A 21,088-nucleotide genomic window follows, 5' to 3' on the forward strand; every position below is an offset into this window, starting at 1 on the left:
AATCTAGTCAATTTATATTCCACTGTATTTCTTCTTGATGATGCTCAAAACAATAGGCTCACTGTCTATGCGTGTTCATCACATCTACCTGGACATATTTTTCTCTCAATGTTGTCAATGTGCTATCACATTGTTCCTGTAAGTACAGCTTACTGACTCAATGGCCCAGTGGTGGTGATTTCAGCCAACTGCAACTCATAACCTCTGTTTTCCTGGCGGCTCTTGGGGAATTATATGTTGCTTTGGCAGGCACTTCTGTGGAAGCCTTTTTTTTAACCTGTGGAATTAGGAAATGGCCAGTGTGCTAGACACAATTGTTCCTGGATGTCCGTCCCATGCAGAGCTAGACTAGCCCCCTGATTCACCAAGGAGCTGGCAGTGATGATTAGTGGGATGGAGACCAGAGCAACAATGACAGAAAACCTGAAGCAAATCTGATTGAACATGGGCTAGAGCTAATTGCAAGGCCCACTTCAGGGCAATATTGGTAGCAAATAAAACCATTTTTCTCAGTCAGCACTGTATCTGCTCAGAGTCATCAAGCAGAGCTGCTCTGGGTCGGCCTCTTATGCACTGTCCCTCACTGAAGAAAAATGTATTTATTTTATTTATTTATTTATTTATTTATTTATTTAATTTATATGCCGCCCACTCTACCCAAAGGTCTCTGGGCGGCTTACAACAATTAAAATTGTATGCCACTCAGTAGCCCATGAACAATTTGCATGGTATTTTGCAATAAAATTGCTTCTATCTATTCTAACATCTAACTCTAATTGAGGCAGTCCCATTGGATGTTACTTTGGCTCCTGCTTGCCAAGTAATAATGGATATATTTCTACTTGTATAGGCCTGAAAATGAGGACAGAAACCTTGGAGATGTAAAAGTCATCATCTGCATATTGGATTTCCGCCCCTCCTAGCTCACAAAAGCAGTCAGGAGTGATGAATGTTTCTCTTCAAGAAGGCAAGACTCTGAACTACCTAAAAAACTATTATTGAAAAAGCACTCACTGAACCCCTCCCCCACCCGGTTAACTACCAGTCCATCTCCAATATCCCATTCTTAGAAAGGGTGGCTGAATACACAGTGGCCTTTCAGTTCAAGAGATTTCTGGATGAAACAGATTTACATCCATTTCAGGCAGCTTTCAAGTTTGAGGTTTGGGACAGAAATAGTTTTGGTTGCCTTGACAGATGCATAATATCAGGAACCAAAACAGGGAACTGTACTTCCCTGTGAGTTCTTCCAGACTTCTCTAAAGCATTTGATACCATTAATCACGAGATGCCTCCCATGGCGGTGGGGAAGGCATCCGAAGGTCCCCCTTGCTGCCGATCGTGCCTCCTGAGAAGCTCCAAAGGCATGATTAGTAGCGAGGGGAACCTCTGGATGCCTTCCAGGGCTTCTCCGCCGCCATGGGAGGCATCTCAGAAGTCCCCCGCCGCCGCCAATTGTGCCGCCGAAGCACCATCAGCAACTGGGGGGACCTCCAAAATGCCTTCCATGGCGGCGGAGAAGCCCTGGAAGGCATCCAGAGGCACGATCGGCGGCCTACGGACTGGAAAGGGGAGGCGGGGAAAGCGGCAAATTTGAATTTGGCGCTTTCCCCGCCTCCCCTTTCCGGTCCATAGGTCGATTCTCCGGCCGCAAGTCGATTGGAAATTTTGCAGCCAAAGTCCGTACCTTGACAAGTATGCACATTGAGCTGTGCGTACATCAAGAGTCCACTGTAATATAAACAGAAAAAGAAATGGTGGAAGAAGAAAGCAAGACATTGATTTAGATGGAGCACAACACCTGTGCTTAGATGACAGCATCCAAATCTGCATACATGGTGATATCCGACCTCTGATACAACATAAACTAAAATATGCTGTTGCACAAAATACATATTGTTTGCACACACAAAAATGAAGAAATAAAATCAAACAAATTACTCTGAGGATTCCAAAACTAAGAAGGTTGCTCAAGTACTGTCTGAGCTGCTTCTGTTCTGCCAGCTAAAGACAGGTAGACACTCGTGTGCTGCTGCTAGGCCCAATCAAGGAACAGAGTAAAAGGATTGTGAAAGAAAAATGTTCACTCCTAGCTACAGATTGTATAGAGAAACTATATAAAACTCTGAGGATCTTAATAGAAAAGCCATTGTTGATCCCACCAGTGTTTTATTCCTCTAGCACAAGTTGCTCCACCATACTAACAGTTCATCAAGTTTTGTCATGAAGAAACAGCATACACAGATTCTGCAAAGATACTTACAGTTGAAACATGTTTCTTCATGGTAGAGCTCTTCATAGACTTTAATGCACTGGACAAACTTTCAGTTTAAATCAACTGTATGTCGAGGCACTTTGTTAAGTATGTTCAACGTTTATTTGGAAGTAGAAACTTGGGGGTGTGTGTGGAGACATCCCTCTGCCATTTTGAACACAATTCTACACAGAGAGGGATGGTTTAGTGATGTTGCTGTAAAAAGCTAGTCAGTCAGCATGTCTTCAGTTAAAAAGAGGAAAAACCTGAGCTGAGTTTCATAAGGAAAGTTGTATTTCTGACTAAATAGGGAATAAACATAAAGCTACAGAAGAAAGCCTCTTTCCTCTCTATAATGAATAGTCAGTTTGAGGAAAGTCAATTTAAGGTGTCAGGGAGCCAAATAACTCTGTGAGCTGATAATATTGATTATAGAACGCTTCACAAAGACCCCAGACACCAATTCTTCTAAAAATTAACAGAAAATGAATTTCTTCGTGTAAGTTGGGAACTTGCTTATCTTGAACACCTGTTCCTACAGAAACCACAGAATATCCTGTTATTCTCTATATGTCTGGAGCACCGAGCAACGGTTTGCAGCCCAGATGGCTGAGTTTGTGGTTAATATCGGCCAAACCATAGATATCCTGTGTATTTTGTTTCCTCTTGAAAAGTAACGGTTTGCAATCAAAATTAGAATAACCCAGGGCGGGGGAACCGCTCAAGAGTAATACTTAGAAAAACCAGCCCCTCTTGAACTCCTATAGGTAGAAGACTCTGTAGTCAAACCCCCTTACCTAATTGTCTGCCAATAGATATTTTTTTGTAACCTTATTTCCTTGTGGTTAGAAGTAATAAAAGTTCTTTGCATTGTTTGATCGGGGTCCCTCGTGCCTGGGGGACCCGAATGGCCATTCGAAAATAAACAGCGCTTGTTCTCTCTTGAGTCTGTGTATGGTCAAATCTCATGCTTGCTGGTACAAGAGTGTTTTAACACTTCCAGATTTCTTTATGTCTGGCTGACAGAATGGTGGAGAATGCGGGCAGCACTTAAATTGGCTTAAGGAGGTGATTTCAAAAACCATTTTCTATCACCTCTCTGAGAATTGACTGAATGAGATTCTTAAGTTGTGGCTGATCAGGGGAGAGACAAGGGAGTTGCAGACCTCCTGCCGGCATCGTTCCTTTTTGAACGTGGAGGTCTCCTGCCGTGTCTGGTCTGCCAAACAGCCTGGCTCAGGATCTCCTTCCCAGACTCAACAGACATCCCACCTGCCTGAGGGACCATCGGATCGTCAAAGGTGGTGGTGGTTTTGGTGAGTATTCTGAGGCCTGAAAAGATCTTGTTTTGGCGGCTTGAATGTGAGACTGTGTGTTCCACAACTGTACCCGGGGTGGCCCAGGGTTCCTCTGTCTTGGTATTGGGAAGGGCGACAGCTAGGCTACCCGCAGCGTGAGTGTGTGATTGTGGTGTGATAGTCGCATTTGGAATTCATTAGAGTAAGGACAATAGAGAAAGTCCAGCCAGGGAAATGAGTATTCTTCCCGCAGGGCCTCTAATGACGGTACAGATTCCCTTGGAAATAGCCTTGAAACATTGGGATGTGTTAGGTAAAGGGAGGAAAAAGAAGGAATTGGTATGGATGTGCCAAACAACGTGGCCATTAGACAGGTTCCAGGGCATGGCCAACCGGTTGCCAGAGGGAACCTTTGATGAGCTGATCATTAGTAACTATCTAGATTTTTTTTTCAGATACGTAGGTCCCAAAAAGGGACTATGATACATTTTACATGAAAATGATCTTAGATGTGGTTCAGCATGTAAAGGGGGCAGGCTCTCCTGAAGAGAGAGAAGGAGGTTCAGGTAATGGGGATGGAAAGGTACAGGTCCCAGATTTTGTAGGATTAGTTGCCAAAGAAGCAGTCCCCAAGTCAAAAGTTCTCCTAGCCACACTAGGACCAAGTTTGCTGTCCTCATATCCAGATGTAATACAGGAGAAAATGCCCCTGTACCCCAAGGAGCCTATTCGGATAAAGAACAGTGTCGGGATTTGGCTGTGGTTCTCTTGAATTTCTTAGCTGAAAGGGACTATCGGGTCTCAAAGAAAAAGGCACAGATTGTGGAAAGAAAGGTCCTTTCTAGGATTAGTGGGCTTTTGCTGCCTCTGGATCTCGGAGTATGGGACATACATCCAACCCCTGTAGAATATTGCAAGCAGCAGAAGCCCGGGCTCCCACTCTGCCTAGCCAGAAAGAAGTGACAGCTGGAGTAAGAAAGCTGAAAGCATGCCTTACAGAGCCCCCAGAGCTCTGGCTTTCAGAAATTGGAGGATCCTATTGATTCTACATATGAAAAACAGGGTGTGGTGCTTGGCATCTTAGTCCTCCTCAAATCAGCAGGACCAGGAGTGGTGGGATATCTCAGCAAGCAGCTTGATGGCACAGCCAGGGGATGGTCAGCGTTCCTATGAATTGTAGCTGCTGTATTCATCCTGGTCACCAAGTAATTAAAGTTGACTATTGAAGGCAAGTTGGAAGTTGTGTCACACCACGCCATCCGAAATTTGCTAGAATCTCATGGCCATGTATGGATCACCTCAGGGAGGCTGCTCAAAATCCAAGCTTTCCTGCTAGAAACAGGAAAGGTCTCCTTGAATGGGGCAGAGAGGTGGAACCCAGCCACCTACCTACAAGCACATAGACTCTGTGAGAAAGCCATTGTCTGAACCCCAGAGGATTGTCTTGGAGCAGTGGATCTGCAGACCAAAGCACAGCCTGACCTCAGAGACGAGGAGTTAGATTTCAGTGACTATGTCTGGTTCTCTGATGGCAACAGCTTTGTGGAAGATGGGATAAGGAAGACAGGTTGGGCGGTGGTTGACAAAAGGGGGGAGGTGATGCTGTCAGGAGCTCTCCCAGCACAAGCAGCAGAGCTATGTCAGGGCCCTAGAGGCTGACGAAGGAAGAGCTCTGACCCCCTATACAGACAGCAAATACCTCTGGAGTATTTTGCATACCTATGATCAGCTGTGGAAGGAGAGAGAGGTCTCCTCACCGCTGCAGGAACCCCGGTCAAACACGGCAACCTCATGCAATGCCTCCTAGATGCTGTTTGTTATCCTAGTCATTTAGTTGATACACACTGTAAAGAACACCAGAATAGGGACTCTACCATAGCACTTGGAAACCATGCTGCTGATGTGGAAGCAAGGCAAGCAGCAGCTGGAGAGAAGGTAGAATCTCTGGTCCTGTTTGTAGGCCTGGACCTCCCAGAATTCCCTTCGTATAGCGAGGAAGAGCAACAGTGGACACAGGAGGGACACCTGATCCATCAAGATCAGTGGTGGGCAGACAGCAATGCCTGATTGCTGGCCCCCAAAGCGATGATCCCCTCCTTGGTCAGGAAACAGCATGAACAACAGCGCTTAGGGGAGGACAACTTGACAGTACAATAGAAAAAGTATTTTCTCACCCAGGCACCAGTATGGCCCATCTTAAAAGGAACTGTAACATCATGTTTGAAATGCCAGAGAAATAATGCAGCACAAGGGTCAACCCAGAAAATGTCATCAGTCCTTGGAATTCAGTAGAAGATTCATACATGGTATTGACCACAAACCTCAGAAATTGTTGAATGAATTAATGGGCGGCTTAAGACAGCAGTGGAAAAAAAAAATTATTCAGGATAGCAACATTAAGTGGCCACAGGCCCTTTCCTATGGCCCTTACTAGTGTCAGGACCTGTCCCCAGGGAAAGCTTAAGTTGTCGCCTTTTGAGAGAGTCTAGGGGAGAGCCTGGCCCCTCACAGATTTGGAACAAACTGTAGATGCAAATGTGATAAGTGATGCAGTGATCCAAAATTGTGTGCAGTTTCTCTCGCGTTTTTTTTTTTTTTTTTTTTTTTGTCTTCTCTTCACTCAGCAGGGCTGACACTTTAATGTGGGTGGGCCCATGCATGAGATCCAGCCAGGGGACTACGTAGTGGTCAAGGTTTGGAACCACGCCCGTTGGAGCCCAAATGGTCGGACCCAGCGGTAGTCCTACTCACTTCTGATACAGCACTGAAGGTGGAGGGATTAAGGTCATGGATCCATCACACCCAAGTGAAGAAGGTGACAACTCCGGACACCTGGAACGTCCGTAGAGTTCCGGAACAAGGACGGAGACCCAGAGGAAGGACTAAAGCTTCTGTTCAGTAAAGACTCTTGACTTTTGGGAGGTGGATTCTGCATTGTCATTGTATTAGGTGTTCTTGTTGCTCTGTTTTTCTTCTGTTGTTGGGTACAGCAATTCAAATGGTGTTGGGAACAGGAAATCCCTGATGTCAAGTGAACCAGTCCCACCTGTAGGAACTTTTCTGTTGCCAGAGCCTCGATTGCCAGGTGACCCTAAACCTGTGAGGTCTGTTTCTGTAGTCATTGTGTTCCTGATACGCTCCAGGTACCACCACCTGATTCGAGGTGGTGTGTAAGTTCACAATAGTCCTGATCTGGACACAGTAAGGGGGTACAGGTAGCTTGCATGGATACAAGTTGGGTCTATATTGGATGCCAAATTGCCCCAATCCTTTGGTGGGGTGGGAATAATCGTATTGTGGATGCATGATTGTTTCCCCTGCTACCGAGTACATGGATCTGGGTGTTGGGCTTGTACCTTTAAATCATCCAAAACCAAGGATGAGGGCTATGAGAGCGTGGATGATGGTCTTTCTCCTGGTGCTAAGAGTGAGCCAGTCTCAAGGGATACCACTCAACCCAGGCTGCTTATGCAGGAGGTTCATGATAACAGGTTAAAAGACCCTTCTCAAGGCATTCGGGTTTGACAAGATTAAGCAGATTGAGTGGACAGCACCTATAAAAGGCTGCCCACGGCATGAAATTGTCCTAACTGCCAAGCAGCTGGCTGTGCAAATATGTCTAAACCCAGACCGGCCAATGGGAAAGAGGGTTATGGAACTGATGGGTCCCATGATGAAGAAGTTGAAGTCCCGGTCACCTCCTAGAGTATCCCTGAGTGGAGCTGAATTCCTGAGGGGAGCAGCGACAGAAAAAGGAATAGTAAGGTCGGGCCTTGATACTACCAACGCCACCCAAATGGTGAAGGTGGAAGGCACTGCTACCCCAAAGCATCTCTCAGGCCCGGAATGGGGACTCTTAGAGGGGGACGATAACATTTGGCTGCGAGTGGCTGCCTTAGTGGGGGATCAGCAGGACTTCTGCCTGGAAGGCGGAATCGATACAGGTCACATGTCAACCAGCTGCCTGGTCCCAGTGTGTGTGTCCCCAGATACCCTGAACGCCACTGGAATCAAATAGCCAAAGTTGGGGCACCTATCAGGATAAAAAGACTAAGTATATGGTTGTTCTAGGAAATACAAGTGTAGGGGGAGGACAGCCCTGTGTCAATACTACATCATGCCAGAGGGACAAACATCACCATTGCATCGCTCTAGGCCCAGTTGATGCAGGGGAACGCATGAATTGCAGCTCTATTATAAAAGTAAAATCCGTTAAGTATCATAGGCTTCTCCCGAGAGGTTGGTTCTTTACCTGTGGAGACAGATCCTATACATACATTCCTGGAAATGCAACTGGGGTTTGTTGTCTCAGTCGTTTAACGGCAATTATGCCCCCCTGGCCTAGTGGTCTGGATTCCAAATCCATCAACTGATTAACCTGTAATCTGGTCAAAACTATAAATCATACTTCGGTTGCCTTGTTGGAACCGAGCGGCCATTGACTTCCTCCTATTGAGACTTCATGTAGGATGTGAGGAAATTCAGGGATTTTGCTGCTTTAACGTGACAGATAATTCCAAAGCAATCTCCCGCCCCATTGACAAGTTGCATGAATTGGCTATTCATGTTACCTAGGACAAAGGTCTAGACTGGAGTTGGCTGACCAGCTGGATCCCTAACTTAGGGTGGTTGCAGACAGTATTGGTGGGAGTCACATTCCTGATCATTTGTGTGTTAGCTTCTTGCTGCTGTATTCAGTTATTGCCTCTATTCAGGAACTGCATTCCCAACAAAGTTTATAAGCCAACTGATAGATTGCACCATGAATCTATTGAACTTGCTCTCTGACAACCTAAGGGGTCTAGTGAAGCGTCCTAAAGGGGGGAAGCTGTGAGCTGATAATATTGATTATAGAACGCTTCACAAAGACCCCAGACACCAATTCTTCTAAAAATTAACAGAAAATGAATTTCTTCGTGTAAGTTGGGAACTTGCTTATCTTGAACACCTGTTCCTACAGAAACCACAGAATATCCTGTTATTCTCTATATGTCTGGAGCACCGAGCAACGGTTTGCAGCCCAGATGGCTGAGTTTGTGGTTAATATCGGCCAAACCATAGATATCCTGTGTATTTTGTTTCCTCTTGAAAAGTAACGGTTTGCAATCAAAATTAGAATAACCCAGGGCGGGGGAACCGCTCAAGAGTAATACTTAGAAAAACCAGCCCCTCTTGAACTCCTATAGGTAGAAGACTCTGTAGTCAAACCCCCTTACCTAATTGTCTGCCAATAGATATTTTTTTGTAACCTTATTTCCTTGTGGTTAGAAGTAATAAAAGTTCTTTGCATTGTTTGATCGGGGTCCCTCGTGCCTGGGGGACCCGAATGGCCATTCGAAAATAAACAGCGCTTGTTCTCTCTTGAGTCTGTGTATGGTCAAATCTCATGCTTGCTGGTACAAGAGTGTTTTAACACTTCCAGATTTCTTTATGTCTGGCTGACAACTCTTTCCCCCATACCATATCCTGAAGACTATTTCACCAATGGACCTTTCTGACATTAGTAGCACAGTATCCTGAGGAATTTAAGTACAAAAATAATCTCAACGTTTGTTATGCAAAGGCTGATTTCCCCCCTCTCTACTAATGCTACCAAAGAAACCTGTATGCTTCACCCAAGGCTAGATTCTTCACCCAAGGCTAGATTCAAATGTCTGTTACTGTTGTCTTTGCATTTAATATAGAGAAGGGGAATTGATCATTGTCTTCTTCCTTCACGTTCTCCTAGCTCTTGCACACTCTCTTATTCTTCAAGCCCCTATCATTTGTCTTGAAATAAAGATAATTGCAGACATCTGCTGCTTAAAACATTTCCCAAATGTATGGACTTCCAAGTCTTCCTACTTCCCTTTTTAAAATACTGTACTGTACCCAGTGGCCTTGATGAAGAGTTCTGGTGAATTAACAGGCTTGCATCTTCTCTTTAGTTCACTTTAATAAAGATGCTACCCACTAATGGATTTTAAATTTTACTCCTACAAATCAACATTCTTTCTTTTCCAAGAAATTGAAACACTTCCCCCCTGACGTCTGAAAGTGTCCACGTTTACGTTACTTTCCATTGAGCAATTCCAATTCATGGCGACTCTATGAATTAATAACTTCCAAAAAGTTCCTATCGTCGACTCAGGTCTTGCAAACTTAAAGGCCCGGTTTCTCTTACTGAGTCAATCCATCCCGTCAGTCTTAGGGACGACAGTTACTTCTCCCCCCTCAAATTCATTGGATTAAGATGGCGTACGTTTTTAGTCTCTTTGGCTTGGTCGCATTACAGAGTTCATTTACTCCTTCCTCTTGAGTCGTCCACGCTCTTATCAAGAATTTCTTCTGACTAACAACTCTCTTCGCCCACTGCCAAGTTACCAAACCAAGTTTTGGAGCAAACAATCAGAAAGTTTCAAAGCTATGGCCCAGTCCAGAGATAAATAAGCCGAGCCCTTTCCCGCCCCGGCACGTGGCGCCTTCGCGCGGCGGTTTCCTAAAAGGCGCCGCGCGATTGGTGCATTTCTTCTTAAAATTACTGGAAGCGTCTCATTTTTTTTTCTTCCTACGACTTGCGGCATCACCACCTCTCCCGCCACCCCCTTTTTCTTTTTTTTCTCTCTCTTTCCCTCGCTTTTTCTGCATTCCCGTTTCTTGCGATGCCTAATCGCAAAGGGGCGCGCAACGCTTTTTACTTCTTCGCGCTGGAGAAGCTGGAGGAGCTGAGGCGGCGGGGCCTGGCCGTGGCTGGCGTGGCGGATGCGATCCCGCATTGCGCTGGCGACTGGGAGGTGAGGGAAGCAGGGCCTCTTCGCCCCCCCCCCTTCGCCATTCCTGAGGGAGGCGGGAAGGTGCAGCAACTTTCGAGGCCGCGTTTGCCTGACTTTGGTCAAAAGAGACTCAACGTGCCCTTAAACCAAGGGGCTTAAATATAGTGTTGGACGTTAACTGCCCCGCCCTGGGTTTAATAGACCCCTTCAGTCCTCACGGGAGTGTGAGGGAAATGATCGGTTCTCTCTGCGGTGTGCGCCGTCCCACACAGGGCGCTTTCTTTTCCTTTAACGATACGACCTTTTGTGAAAAGGCCTGGCTTTCTGTCATTTCTAGTCTAAACGCCGAAAGAAAAAGAAAAAACAACGACTGACGGCTTGATTGTAGTCATGCTGTGTTGCAAATTCATAAGGGTCTGGTAAGATGCGGGGGGGGGGAGAAGCTCTTCAGCAACTTCTGTTGCAAGTTGCAGTGGCTCAAGATTGGCTGTAGATGTCCTTGATTTGTTCTAGTCCTTCTGAATTATTCCACCTTTTTTGAGCGTCACATTTGTCAATGCATTGTTGCTATCAATGAAGCCATATTTATTTGTCAACACCAGGAATTACAGTAAATAATGGCTTCCTCGTTCATAACCAAACCATAAACCAGTTGTTCAGTGTTGAGCTGTTTTTCCTAAGCATTTTGTGGAGTAAGCCCAATGGGATTTCTTCCAGTTTGTTTATAACAGGATTGACCTGTGAGAAACTGATAATCAAAACCCAACAAAGTCAAGCATTTATAAATCATATTGATTTCAGTGAGTTTAAATTGTGGTTAGTATTCTCTGTTGAATCAGTAGAGTTTTTAGGAAGAAAAGCCTTAAGAACATGGCCAAACAGCCCTGAAAACCCACAACAACCAATAGAGTTTTAATAGATTATAATTGTGTATGTATTGATAGGAAGTATAGGGAATTTTAAATTTTCTAGCTGGAAAGGAATTAAGTTAAATAATGCTTGTTTTACTCCCAAGATTCTCACTGAAGAGCAGAAAGAAAGGTATGCTGAAATGGCTCGTCAGTGGAAAGCAAAGAAATCGGAAGGAACAGCAAAAAAGGTAAATGCAACCATGAACCTGGAATGGAAGTACATTAGGATTTATAATATATTCTTTGGGACCAAGTTAGAATACTGAAAACAGATACACAATTGACAATAGTTTAAAATAACATTGGTGAGCGCAAAGTGATTCTTAGGTATTTGAGAAAGTTACTAAGTGAGTGGTTCCATCATGAATCAATGGCAGGGTGCTTGAGTCCTTTTTTAAAGCTTAGCAAGTTGACTAGCTGGTTAATGCTTATTGTGATAGAGAAGGGAATAATATCTGGCCCTAAAACAGTGGGTGATTATTTTTTGAATAAAAAATAAGGTACCAGTTGTTTCAAGTTTAGAAGCCTGGGTTATTTTGTCAGATTTAGAAGATAATATTTTTAACTTTAATATTTAAAATTAAAAAGGCACAACATTATTATGAGATGTATAGAAGTTGTACTAGTAATTGGATTAGTATCACAAGCTCTATTTAAGCAGGTGTTCAGACAGTAAGTGAAAACAGGCTTGGAAGGATTGCCCCATCCACCTCCTGATTTTCACATGATGAGCAAGAAAGTTATAAGGGCTACCACAATTGTAACTGGCTCAATGTAGTTGCATTTCTCCTTGTGTTGAGGAATACCAGTGCCAAACTACTGAGCTGCATGGACAAGTGTTGACAATATTCATCTGAAAATAGGTGCAGTCTTCCATGAGACTTTCTGCTCAGTGGAACACGATGAACATAGTGAGAGATTTAAGGCTGTCAAACACATGTTCTCTGCACTTAAATGTTGTGAATGCTTAAGGTTATGTAGGTTTATAGAATATAAAAAATGAAGCAATGACCCACAGACTGAAAACACTCAATATACATACATTCCAATCCCTAAGAAAGGAAATGCCAAGGAGTTCAGTAACTATAAGACAATTGATTTAATTTTCCATGCAAGAAAAGTGATGCTCAAGGTTTTGCAACAAAAGCTTTCCCCTTATATGGAGCAAGAAATGCCTGATGTTCAAGACAGATTCTGAAAAGGAAGAGGAACTCAGGATCTTACTGTAAATATCTGCTGGCTGCTGGAGAGCACCAGAGAATTTCAGAAGAGCAACCAGTGCTTTATAAACTTCAGCAAAGCTTTTGACAATGTAGATATGTAGATCATGAGAAACTATGGGTTGTTATGAAAGAAATGGGTGTGCCTCAGCCCTTGATTGTCCTGATGTATAACAAGTATTGTGGACAAGAAACTGCCATTGGGACAGAATATGGACAGACAATGGTTACCTACAGGCAGAGGTGTCAGGCACCTCTCTACCTCAGATTCTTTTTCCTGCCTTTTTTCCCAGTCAGGTTTCTGTTAATGTTATTTATGGAGTCTGAAGACAGAGTGATGTGTTCTGGCAGCTAGTCAGTAATGAAGCAAATCAGGTAACCAGCTCAGCAGTGTAACAAGTTAATATTTTCTACACAAGATGTTTGTTTTGTATCTGTGAAGAACTGTAGGTAAATAGAAACATTTTATTATTACCAAAGTCTCTGAGTGAATGTATTGAGACAGCAAGCTTCAGTTGATGTAAACTAACAGATAAGAGATAATCTACTGAGGAAGACTTGAAGGCAAGTCTGCTCTGTATCTCCTTGCATGAAACTTTTTTATTCATTGAGAAATTTTAATTATAACGCCACATTCTGCCCCAAGAGAAACATCAGTAATTTAAGATATTCAGATAAGACCATCTTATTCACTGAAAGCAGCAATGACTTGAAATGACTTTTAGTGAAATGAAAGAAGAAAGTGCCAAAGTAGGGCTGCAATTGAAAGTTAAGAAGACAAAAATAATGACTACAGAACTATACAACTTCAGTATTGACCATGAATAAATTGAAATAGTTAAAGATTTTGTATACCTTGGTTTAGTCACCAATCCAAATGGAGACTGCAGCCAGGAAACTGAGACATAGAAGGGCAGCAATGAAGGAATTACAAAAGATTATCTAAGAGAAGGATGTGTCATTGGACCAAAATCATCCACACTCTTGTACAGTAGTATCCACTGGATCAAAATCTGTTGTTTCACTTATCCACAGATTGAAAATGCTAAAAATATTTAAAAATACCTACAAGTATAGATTTTAAAGGTGTAATTATTAGACTGGCCACTAGGTAAGTCACCACCATTTCACCTGGTCTCTTAGCAGCTGATGAAAAAGTGAGTCCTAGATCAAATCAAGCCAGAACTATATGTGGAGGCAAAAATGCTGAAGCTGAGGCTGTCCTACTTTAGGCACATAATGACAAAGCAGGATTCTTAGGAAAAGACAATAATGCTAGGAAAGATGAAAGGCAGCAGGAAAAGAGAAAGACCATGTATAATATGGACTGACTTCCTAAAGGAATCATAGGCTTGAGTTTACAAGAGCGGAGCAGGGCAGTTGAAGACAGGTCATTTTGGAGATCTCTGAATCATAGAATTACTATGAGTTGTAAGTGACTTGATGGCGCATAATAGCAACAAATTAATTTAATTAAAACAATCTTATTAGAAATCAATCCAGTTTACCAGATTTGTAGGTAAGTTGACAGATGCTAGCCACTTCATCTGTGGAATTTTCTAGTGTTATGTGGTCATGAACGTTAGAATGTCAGTGGCTGTGTTACACTTCTACCGTCAATATGTCACCTATGAGAAAATAGCAATAGCATACAGTATTTGTATTATCCCAGAGATTCAGATGCTGCAGAAGTTACTGAAGGAAAAGGGTGGAATTGTACCTTGTGTGACTTTGCTCACATCAGGCCCACAATTCTTTTTCTTTCTTTTCTTTTATTTCTTTCTTTTTTGATTACATATATTTCATTTTTTTTCTCCACTGAGTTAAAGGTGATGTACATGACTTTCTTTTGTTCCCTTTATCTTCTCCCATCTCTGAGATGTGTCAGGCTGTGTGTTTGATCCAAGGTCACGCAGTGAGCTTAATAGCTGAGTGGATTTTAACTTACTGTAAGTCTTCTCTATTATCCCAGTCTTCTCTTGGTTAGACTAGACAGGATGATTTTCCACGTGTGTTACTAGAGAATGACAATATTGTAGTCCCTTTTCATTTATTCAATACTAGATGAACTAATGAGTTATTTCAACTTTTTTTTAGTCATCCAGCCAAGTTCCAGAATCTTTCCCCAAACAAATTAAGAGGAGCACTCCTGTAGCAAACCCTGTCAAAGCACTCAGAACATATGATCAAGGTAAAGTATAGTGAAAATGTGGTAAGTCTCTTCAATTATTTGCCTATCTTGTATATTTTCTAAATAAGAGTTGATGCAAACAATTCTGCCTTTTATAAGCTCATTAAACTTAAGAGGGACAGGACAGAAGAATGGTGCATATCAGCAAAGCATTTCTAATCAGGTGTGTAAGCCATAATTTCTTAATGATCTACGTTACCAGTGCAGCCTTAAATGATGTAATATACTTCATAGTAAAGTACCTGTAGGCATGGTGGACAGAGTACATCCCTCTGAACATTGGACCATAGCTCTAAACATTCCTCTTCACTAATTATTTTGGCTAGGGTTGATGGCAGTTGAAGTCTAGTAGCATTTGGTGCCTACCCTCTTAACTACTTTGTAAGGTACTGTAGTTTGACTGTTCAGCACCTTTTTCAACTCTTGTCATTTTTCATGTTTGACAACTAACTGAATACAATCTTCAAAGTATGGTTGCGCCTCATAATTACAAAATGGCAAATACTGTAAGATATTATCACTTGTTTTTATGTTGTTTTTCTGCGTTTACCCAACATGGAATCTACTTAAAAAACAAACACATACACACACACAGCAGCAGCAACTCACTGAGCTAACATTTTCATCAAACTGGGCTAACATTTTCATCAAACTATCAAGATCACTGTGATGATTTGTGTTTTTAGAATGGGATATGTAGTCCTAAGATTGTCCCAATAGCATCCATTTTGATTTAAAGTCTGTTCTGTAGTAGGAAAGTTTTACATGCTGTTTCAGAGAAGCTTCGCTCTCTGGTTATCTCGTTGCTAAGCTGAGTAGAGAGCAGAGACTTTCGTAGTCAAAATAATTCTGCCACAAAGAATGATAACAACTGAAGATCCATGAGAAAGTTAGGCGGGACAACATGACCCAGGAGGCATTCTGGGAAGAAGAAGAGTGAGGAGAGAAAAAAAAGATGGAGTTTGCCTGAGAAAGGGGCAGACACGTGCTTTTCCCTAAATGGACTATTTTTCCTACCATGGACTGGTTTTCATCTAGCATCAGCCTTTGAAGACCCAAGACACGTGAGATGGACTATGTTATCCTTTATATTAGTTAGCATAGTTTCATTTCTTTATTTTTTCAGCTGGAGTGGGGGGAGTGGAGTGTTCCGTTGGTCTTGAATGAAAATGTACCTACTAAACTATTTTACTATCAACTGAAATCTTTTCTAAAGCAAATCTTTTCAATAAAGCAGTAATGTTTGAAACTGCAGGTGTTAGTTCTTGCACAGACGGGCTGAATGTCTAATTGGCCACGTGTGTTTGCTACCCTAAGTTATAGAGCCAGATTGTTCTGAGTATAGCTCAAGGATGTGTCTGTGTGTGTTGCTTTCTTACTAAGGAGATTGGCTTCTGAGGAAGAAAATTTAGACAGAACCCGGCTGAGTTCCAAGTGGCTCTGCTCAGCAGTTAGAGGTTTGTCTGGTTTTCGTACTCGTCCCAATTTCCGGCACCCCCATAAATCTTCTTGGAGATAAGGGGCTGCTTACATGGTGGCAGCGGTGGGATGAAACACGGGCTTTGATTTATTGTGTTTACTTTGGCTTAAGTTGAAAGCAGCAAGCATCTCGATGCATGTGCTTTTCACAGAGGAAACTTCCAAGCTTTGGCAAAGGGGTTTCTTCCACGCTATTTACTTTGAAGAGCTATAAACTAGCCAAATTGCATTTTTCTTTTAAGCTAAGGGTCTTAATGGAAAGACTTAGCTTTAAGCCAAGTCTGTAAGAACTAATACTTTGTTTATGTAATTGGGCTGTTTAATGAGTGGGCATTTTCATGCAAGTAAACGGTCGCCCTTCTTAAGCTCCAGTTTAGGGCTGTTTCCTGCCAGAATGTTTTGTGGCTTGCCCACACCCTACAGTTTAGGCTGCAGGAGTGGGGAGAAGATTTTTCCTTTTGGGTCGGATTGGCGTTTGCGTTAGTTGCAGCTTATATGGAGCAACACTTAGCAGGAGAAGAATTTTTGGAATTGCCTGGAGAGCTGTTTGTGACTCAGAGAAAAGTTAAGATTGGTAGTGCATCTGCTAAGCTGCCTTTGGTTAGTACAGATACGAAGCCCTGGCACCAAGAGCTTTTGGAGGCTCTTGAGCACGACGTCTTGACTCCAAGTGGAGCTAAGCAAAGGATTACTTATGATTCTTCACAACTGAGAAGGGAATTACAAAAGGGAAATATAATGGCTAAACTCCCAGCACAGGACATCCAGGATCTACTTAGATCTGATTCAGATCGGACTTGGACTAAGTTGCAACAGATGGATCAGGCAGAGGAAATGGCGGGTGCCAGCACTCCAGTAGGGAGGGGAGTGCCAGGCAGAGGCATTTCTGATGGGACAGCAGGAGCAGCAGCAGCAGCAGCAGCCGGTGCTGAGGGCCCTGATCCTAACAAGAGTCTATCACCAGTGGATAAGTTAACAATGATGTTTGCTGATTTTGTTGCTTGTCACACTCAAACTATTCGTAATCAGAGCATTGCTGATGAGTTATTGAAGCAGTACAGAGAGGCAAAGGTGGAGCGTTTGGTTAATGAGCTGAAGGAAAAAGAGGAGTTTAAGAACTCAATAGCCAGTGTTGATAGAAGCAATCTACCTTACTACCATGATGGTGATGATATCTTATCATTTTTATCGATATTTGAACAAGCGTGTCGAGATCTTAAGATACCGGAGGCCTGGCACCTCAAGCTACTGCGTACTCAGTGTTCTGGGCAACTTGCCAACTTGGTAGCCAAATTATCTGATGAGGACCCTGACTGGCCTACTTTTAAAGAGGTGGTGAAGAGAAAATTTGGTTTCACTTCGGAAATACTGAGGCAGAACTTTAGAAAGCTGAAAAAGCAGCCTAATGAGTGTTATTCTGCACTAGCTGACAAAATAGAACATCTAGGTGATCAGTGGTTGAGCTCCTTGGGCGCCAGTACTTTTGAGGATTTAAGAACTGTGTTGTACATGGAGCATTTTCTTAATTTAGTGCCTTCAGAAATAAGGAGTACTTTGTTGGAGAGAGGATACAAAGACTTGCAAACCCTTGCTTTAAAGACTGATGAAATTCTCTCCTTTAAAACGCATGAACCTGCTGTTAGGCCAAAGACTGCACCAGTAGCGCCTAAGAGACAGAGTCAGCCTGAATTTAGAAAGCCTTTTCCTCAAGAGCCCAGGCAAAGTTCATTTGAGCAACGCAGGAGTCTAGCTCCTAGCCAGAGTAAAACGCCTCTTAAATGTTTTGAATGTGGTGGCTCTCATCTGCGACGAGATTGCCCAAGGTTGAATGTGCCAGCTAGCCAAGTTAAGGAGCCAGCTAGAAAAACACCTGTGCCAGCTCCACGCAGATCTAAAGCAGGCACACCCAAGATGGCGTATGTAGGTTCTGTGCCAGCAGGAACTCAGCAAGTGCCAGCTGCCAGTAATGCAGTTTCTGTACCTCACCAGTCAAGCATTGTGCCTTCACAGAGTCAGGAAGGAGTTAACCTAACTGTAACCCCTTCGCAAGCCAGTGGAATGCAGGCAGCAGTAAACCAATATGTGCCTAGAGTTTTGGACTTACAAATTGCTTCAATTTCCTCAGAAATTGTAAAAGAGACTGCATCAGGAGAGAGGTTTTCTGTTATGGATCCTGATTGCATAGTACCAACTGCGCAAAGGGACTGGGCAACCCGCACATTTTCTGAGGTGGTTTTTCTTCACACACCTGGAGGTGATATGGCTTTAAGTGCTTTTCGTGATTCGGGTGCCGACATTTCTTCGATAAGCAAACGTTTTCTAGACCCCACCTTAATCTTGAACAACCTGAGGTGTCCAGTAAAAACTTATGGATCTATAGAGACTGATCAGCGTTTCATTCCTCTAGCTTATGTCAAAATTTCCTATAAGAGCTGGTCAGGTGCAAAACATATTTTAACCCATGAGGGAAAACCTGATTTTCTTCTTGGAAATGATCTTGCTTTTTTGGATCACATGCAGAGTCAAAATGCAACTTCAATGTCGGTAGTTACGCGTTCTCAAAGTAGGGAGATGCATGATCCTGAACGGGAGCAGGAATCCACTGAGGATAGCTCAGATGGAGACCTTACCCAACAGCAGCCTCTTGTGACCGAACCTGATAATGCAGCTACAACAGAAACTAAAATGGAGGAGGTGATACCTAAGGGATCAGAGGACTTTAGACTGAAGCAACTTAATGATCCCTCTCTAGCTTCTTTGAGGTCACAAGCAGACAACTATGCTGAACGCCCTGCGCATCAGCAAGTTAGTTTCCTGTGGGGAGGAAATGGACTTTTGTACAGAGAATATTTCCCCAAATCCAACTTGGATGCCCAACCTGTTCAACAGTTAGTCGTGCCTACTGAATATAGACTGAGAATACTAGAAATGGCTCATGACCATCCAAGTAGTGGGCACCAGGGAATACAAAAAACCCTAAAGAGGATTTCTCAACATTTTTACTGGCCTGGTATTTCAAAAACTGTAAAGGACTATGTCAGTTCTTGTGACTATTGCCAACGCACAGGCCATCAAACTGACAAGGTAAAGGCCGAAATGCAGATTATGGAAATTCCTGACCAAGTGTTCCAGTGTTTGCAAATGGATGTGCTAGGACCTTTTATTCCTACTAAATCTAAGAAGAAATACATCATTTCTTTCATCTGTTCTGCCAGTAGGTGGATCGAGGCTTACGCTATTAGCAACCTGACAGCTACCACCATAGCTAGAATTATTGTGGACTTGTGCTCGCGTATTGGAGTACCATCCAAAATAATTTGTGATCAAGCAGGAGCCTTTACAAGTGAACTTATGCGTAAGATCTGCGAGATAAGTGGAATAACCATCAGTTTTAGCACGGCCCATCATCCTCAATCTCATGGTATGGTGGAAAGAGGTCAACAAACTTTGCTTAGGATGATTAAAACTTTGACCCAAGAATATGGAAACATTTGGGATGAGCTTTTGCCTTTTGCTTTGTTTGCTTACCGTAGCTCAGCTCATTCTTCACTAGGTGGCTTTTCTCCAAGTGAGGTGGTGTTTGGAAGAAATCTACAAGGACCATTGGACTTCCTGAAATCCGATTGGGAAGGTGTGGTTAAAAGTAGTACTGTGCCAGTTGCTGATTTTGTTAGAAAACTTCAAGAGAAACTCTTGGCTGTCCAGGAGTTAGCCAGAGACAATTTGTTGGACGCTCAAGCAAGTCAGAAGTTCTTCCACGACAAGAGATCCAGACACAGGGAATTTTCTGTGGGTGATTTGGTACTTGTTCTGAACCCACTCAGACCTTCTAAGCTAGAAGTTGTCTGGGAAGGTCCAGGTGAAATTGTTCAAAAATTGGGAAATGTCAATTATCTTGTCAAAATGTTGGATTCTAATAAGAAACCTGTTCTTTACCATGTCAATAGTTTGAAACTGTACAAAGATAGATCTGCAATGGTTTTTCAATGTCATGCTGAATATTTTCATGCTGCAAATGAACCTATTGATATGTTATCTGAATTGCAAGATGCAGGTACATGGTCTGATAATCTTGTTTTAACAGGTACCGTTGATCAGAAAGAAAGGTTGTTTCAAATTTTAGAACAATACCAAGATGTGTTTTCAGATAAACCAGGTTACACCAAATTGATCAGTCATGTGATAACTACTGAGAACAATGCCCAGCCCATACGGTCTAGCCCATATAGAGCAATTGGTAATCATGCTATCCAAATTGAACAAGAGATACAAAAGATGTTATCTTTGGGGGTGATTGAACCGTCATTCTCCCCTTGGGCTTCTCCGGTGGTTCTGGTGCCAAAACGTAATGCTTTGGGTGAAATTCTCGAGGAAGTAAGATTTTGTGTTGATTACAGAAAGTTAAACAGTGTTACTGTTCCAGATCCATACCCATTGCCTAGAATGGATGATTTAATTGAACATCTTTCAAAGGCTAAGTTTATCAGCATTCTCGATCTAAAGAATGCTTATTGGCAGCTTGATTTAGCTGAAGATTCACGAGATAAGACCGCTTTCATCACGCACGTGGGAACTTTCCGTTTCCGCAGATTGCCATTTGGTTTGAAGAATGCCGGTGCGTCATTTCAAAGGATGATAGACAAACTTTTACAAGGTTTACCTTTTGCAAGTGCTTATCTTGATGATGTTGCCATTTTCAGTTCTGATTTTGATTCTCACATGTCTCACATTGAAACTGTTTTGTCCAGACTTCAACAAGCAGGACTGACAGTCAAAGCCAGCAAGTGTCAATGGATGCAAGGAAAAGTCATGTACTTAGGTCATTTGATTGGGCAAGGAGAAATTCAGACTTTGCAAGCTAAAGTACAATCTATTAATGATTGGCCTATTCCAAAAACTAAGAAACAGGTACGCTCGTTTTTGGGCCTAGGTGGCTACTACAGAAAATTCATTCCTGATTTCAGTCATTTGGCTTCACCTCTG

General features: G+C 42.8%; 2 protein-coding genes across 4 annotated transcripts in view; one reads left to right on the plus strand and one right to left on the minus strand.

Moving 5' to 3' along the window:
* ILDR2 (immunoglobulin like domain containing receptor 2) overlaps nucleotides 1-9,913 on the minus strand; it is an 86,421-nt gene extending 76,508 nt beyond the window's left edge. Inside the window, exon 1 of one of the 2 annotated variants that reach the window (XM_020810689.3) lies at nucleotides 9,794-9,913. The gene's annotated coding sequence lies outside the window, so the exon portion shown is untranslated. Of the gene's footprint in view, nucleotides 1-2,263; nucleotides 2,666-9,793 lie in introns of those variants that run through there. The other variant, XM_020810679.3, reaches the window with a different exon arrangement.
* Nucleotides 9,914-10,046: 133 nt separating this feature from the next.
* Nucleotides 10,047-21,088, plus strand: part of MAEL (maelstrom spermatogenic transposon silencer) — a 33,763-nt gene continuing 22,721 nt past the window's right edge. For both annotated transcript variants that reach the window (XM_020810711.3, XM_072993993.2), the window contains exons 1-3: nucleotides 10,047-10,325; nucleotides 11,320-11,403; nucleotides 14,533-14,626. In XM_020810711.3, coding sequence (XP_020666370.2) covers nucleotides 10,194-10,325; nucleotides 11,320-11,403; nucleotides 14,533-14,626 — 310 coding nt within the window. In that variant the 5' untranslated portion in view covers nucleotides 10,047-10,193. The remainder of the gene's footprint in view (nucleotides 10,326-11,319; nucleotides 11,404-14,532; nucleotides 14,627-21,088) is intronic.

The sequence above is a fragment of the Pogona vitticeps genome, chromosome 3, assembly GCF_051106095.1.
Source record: "Pogona vitticeps strain Pit_001003342236 chromosome 3, PviZW2.1, whole genome shotgun sequence".
NCBI lineage: Eukaryota > Metazoa > Chordata > Lepidosauria > Squamata > Agamidae > Pogona > Pogona vitticeps.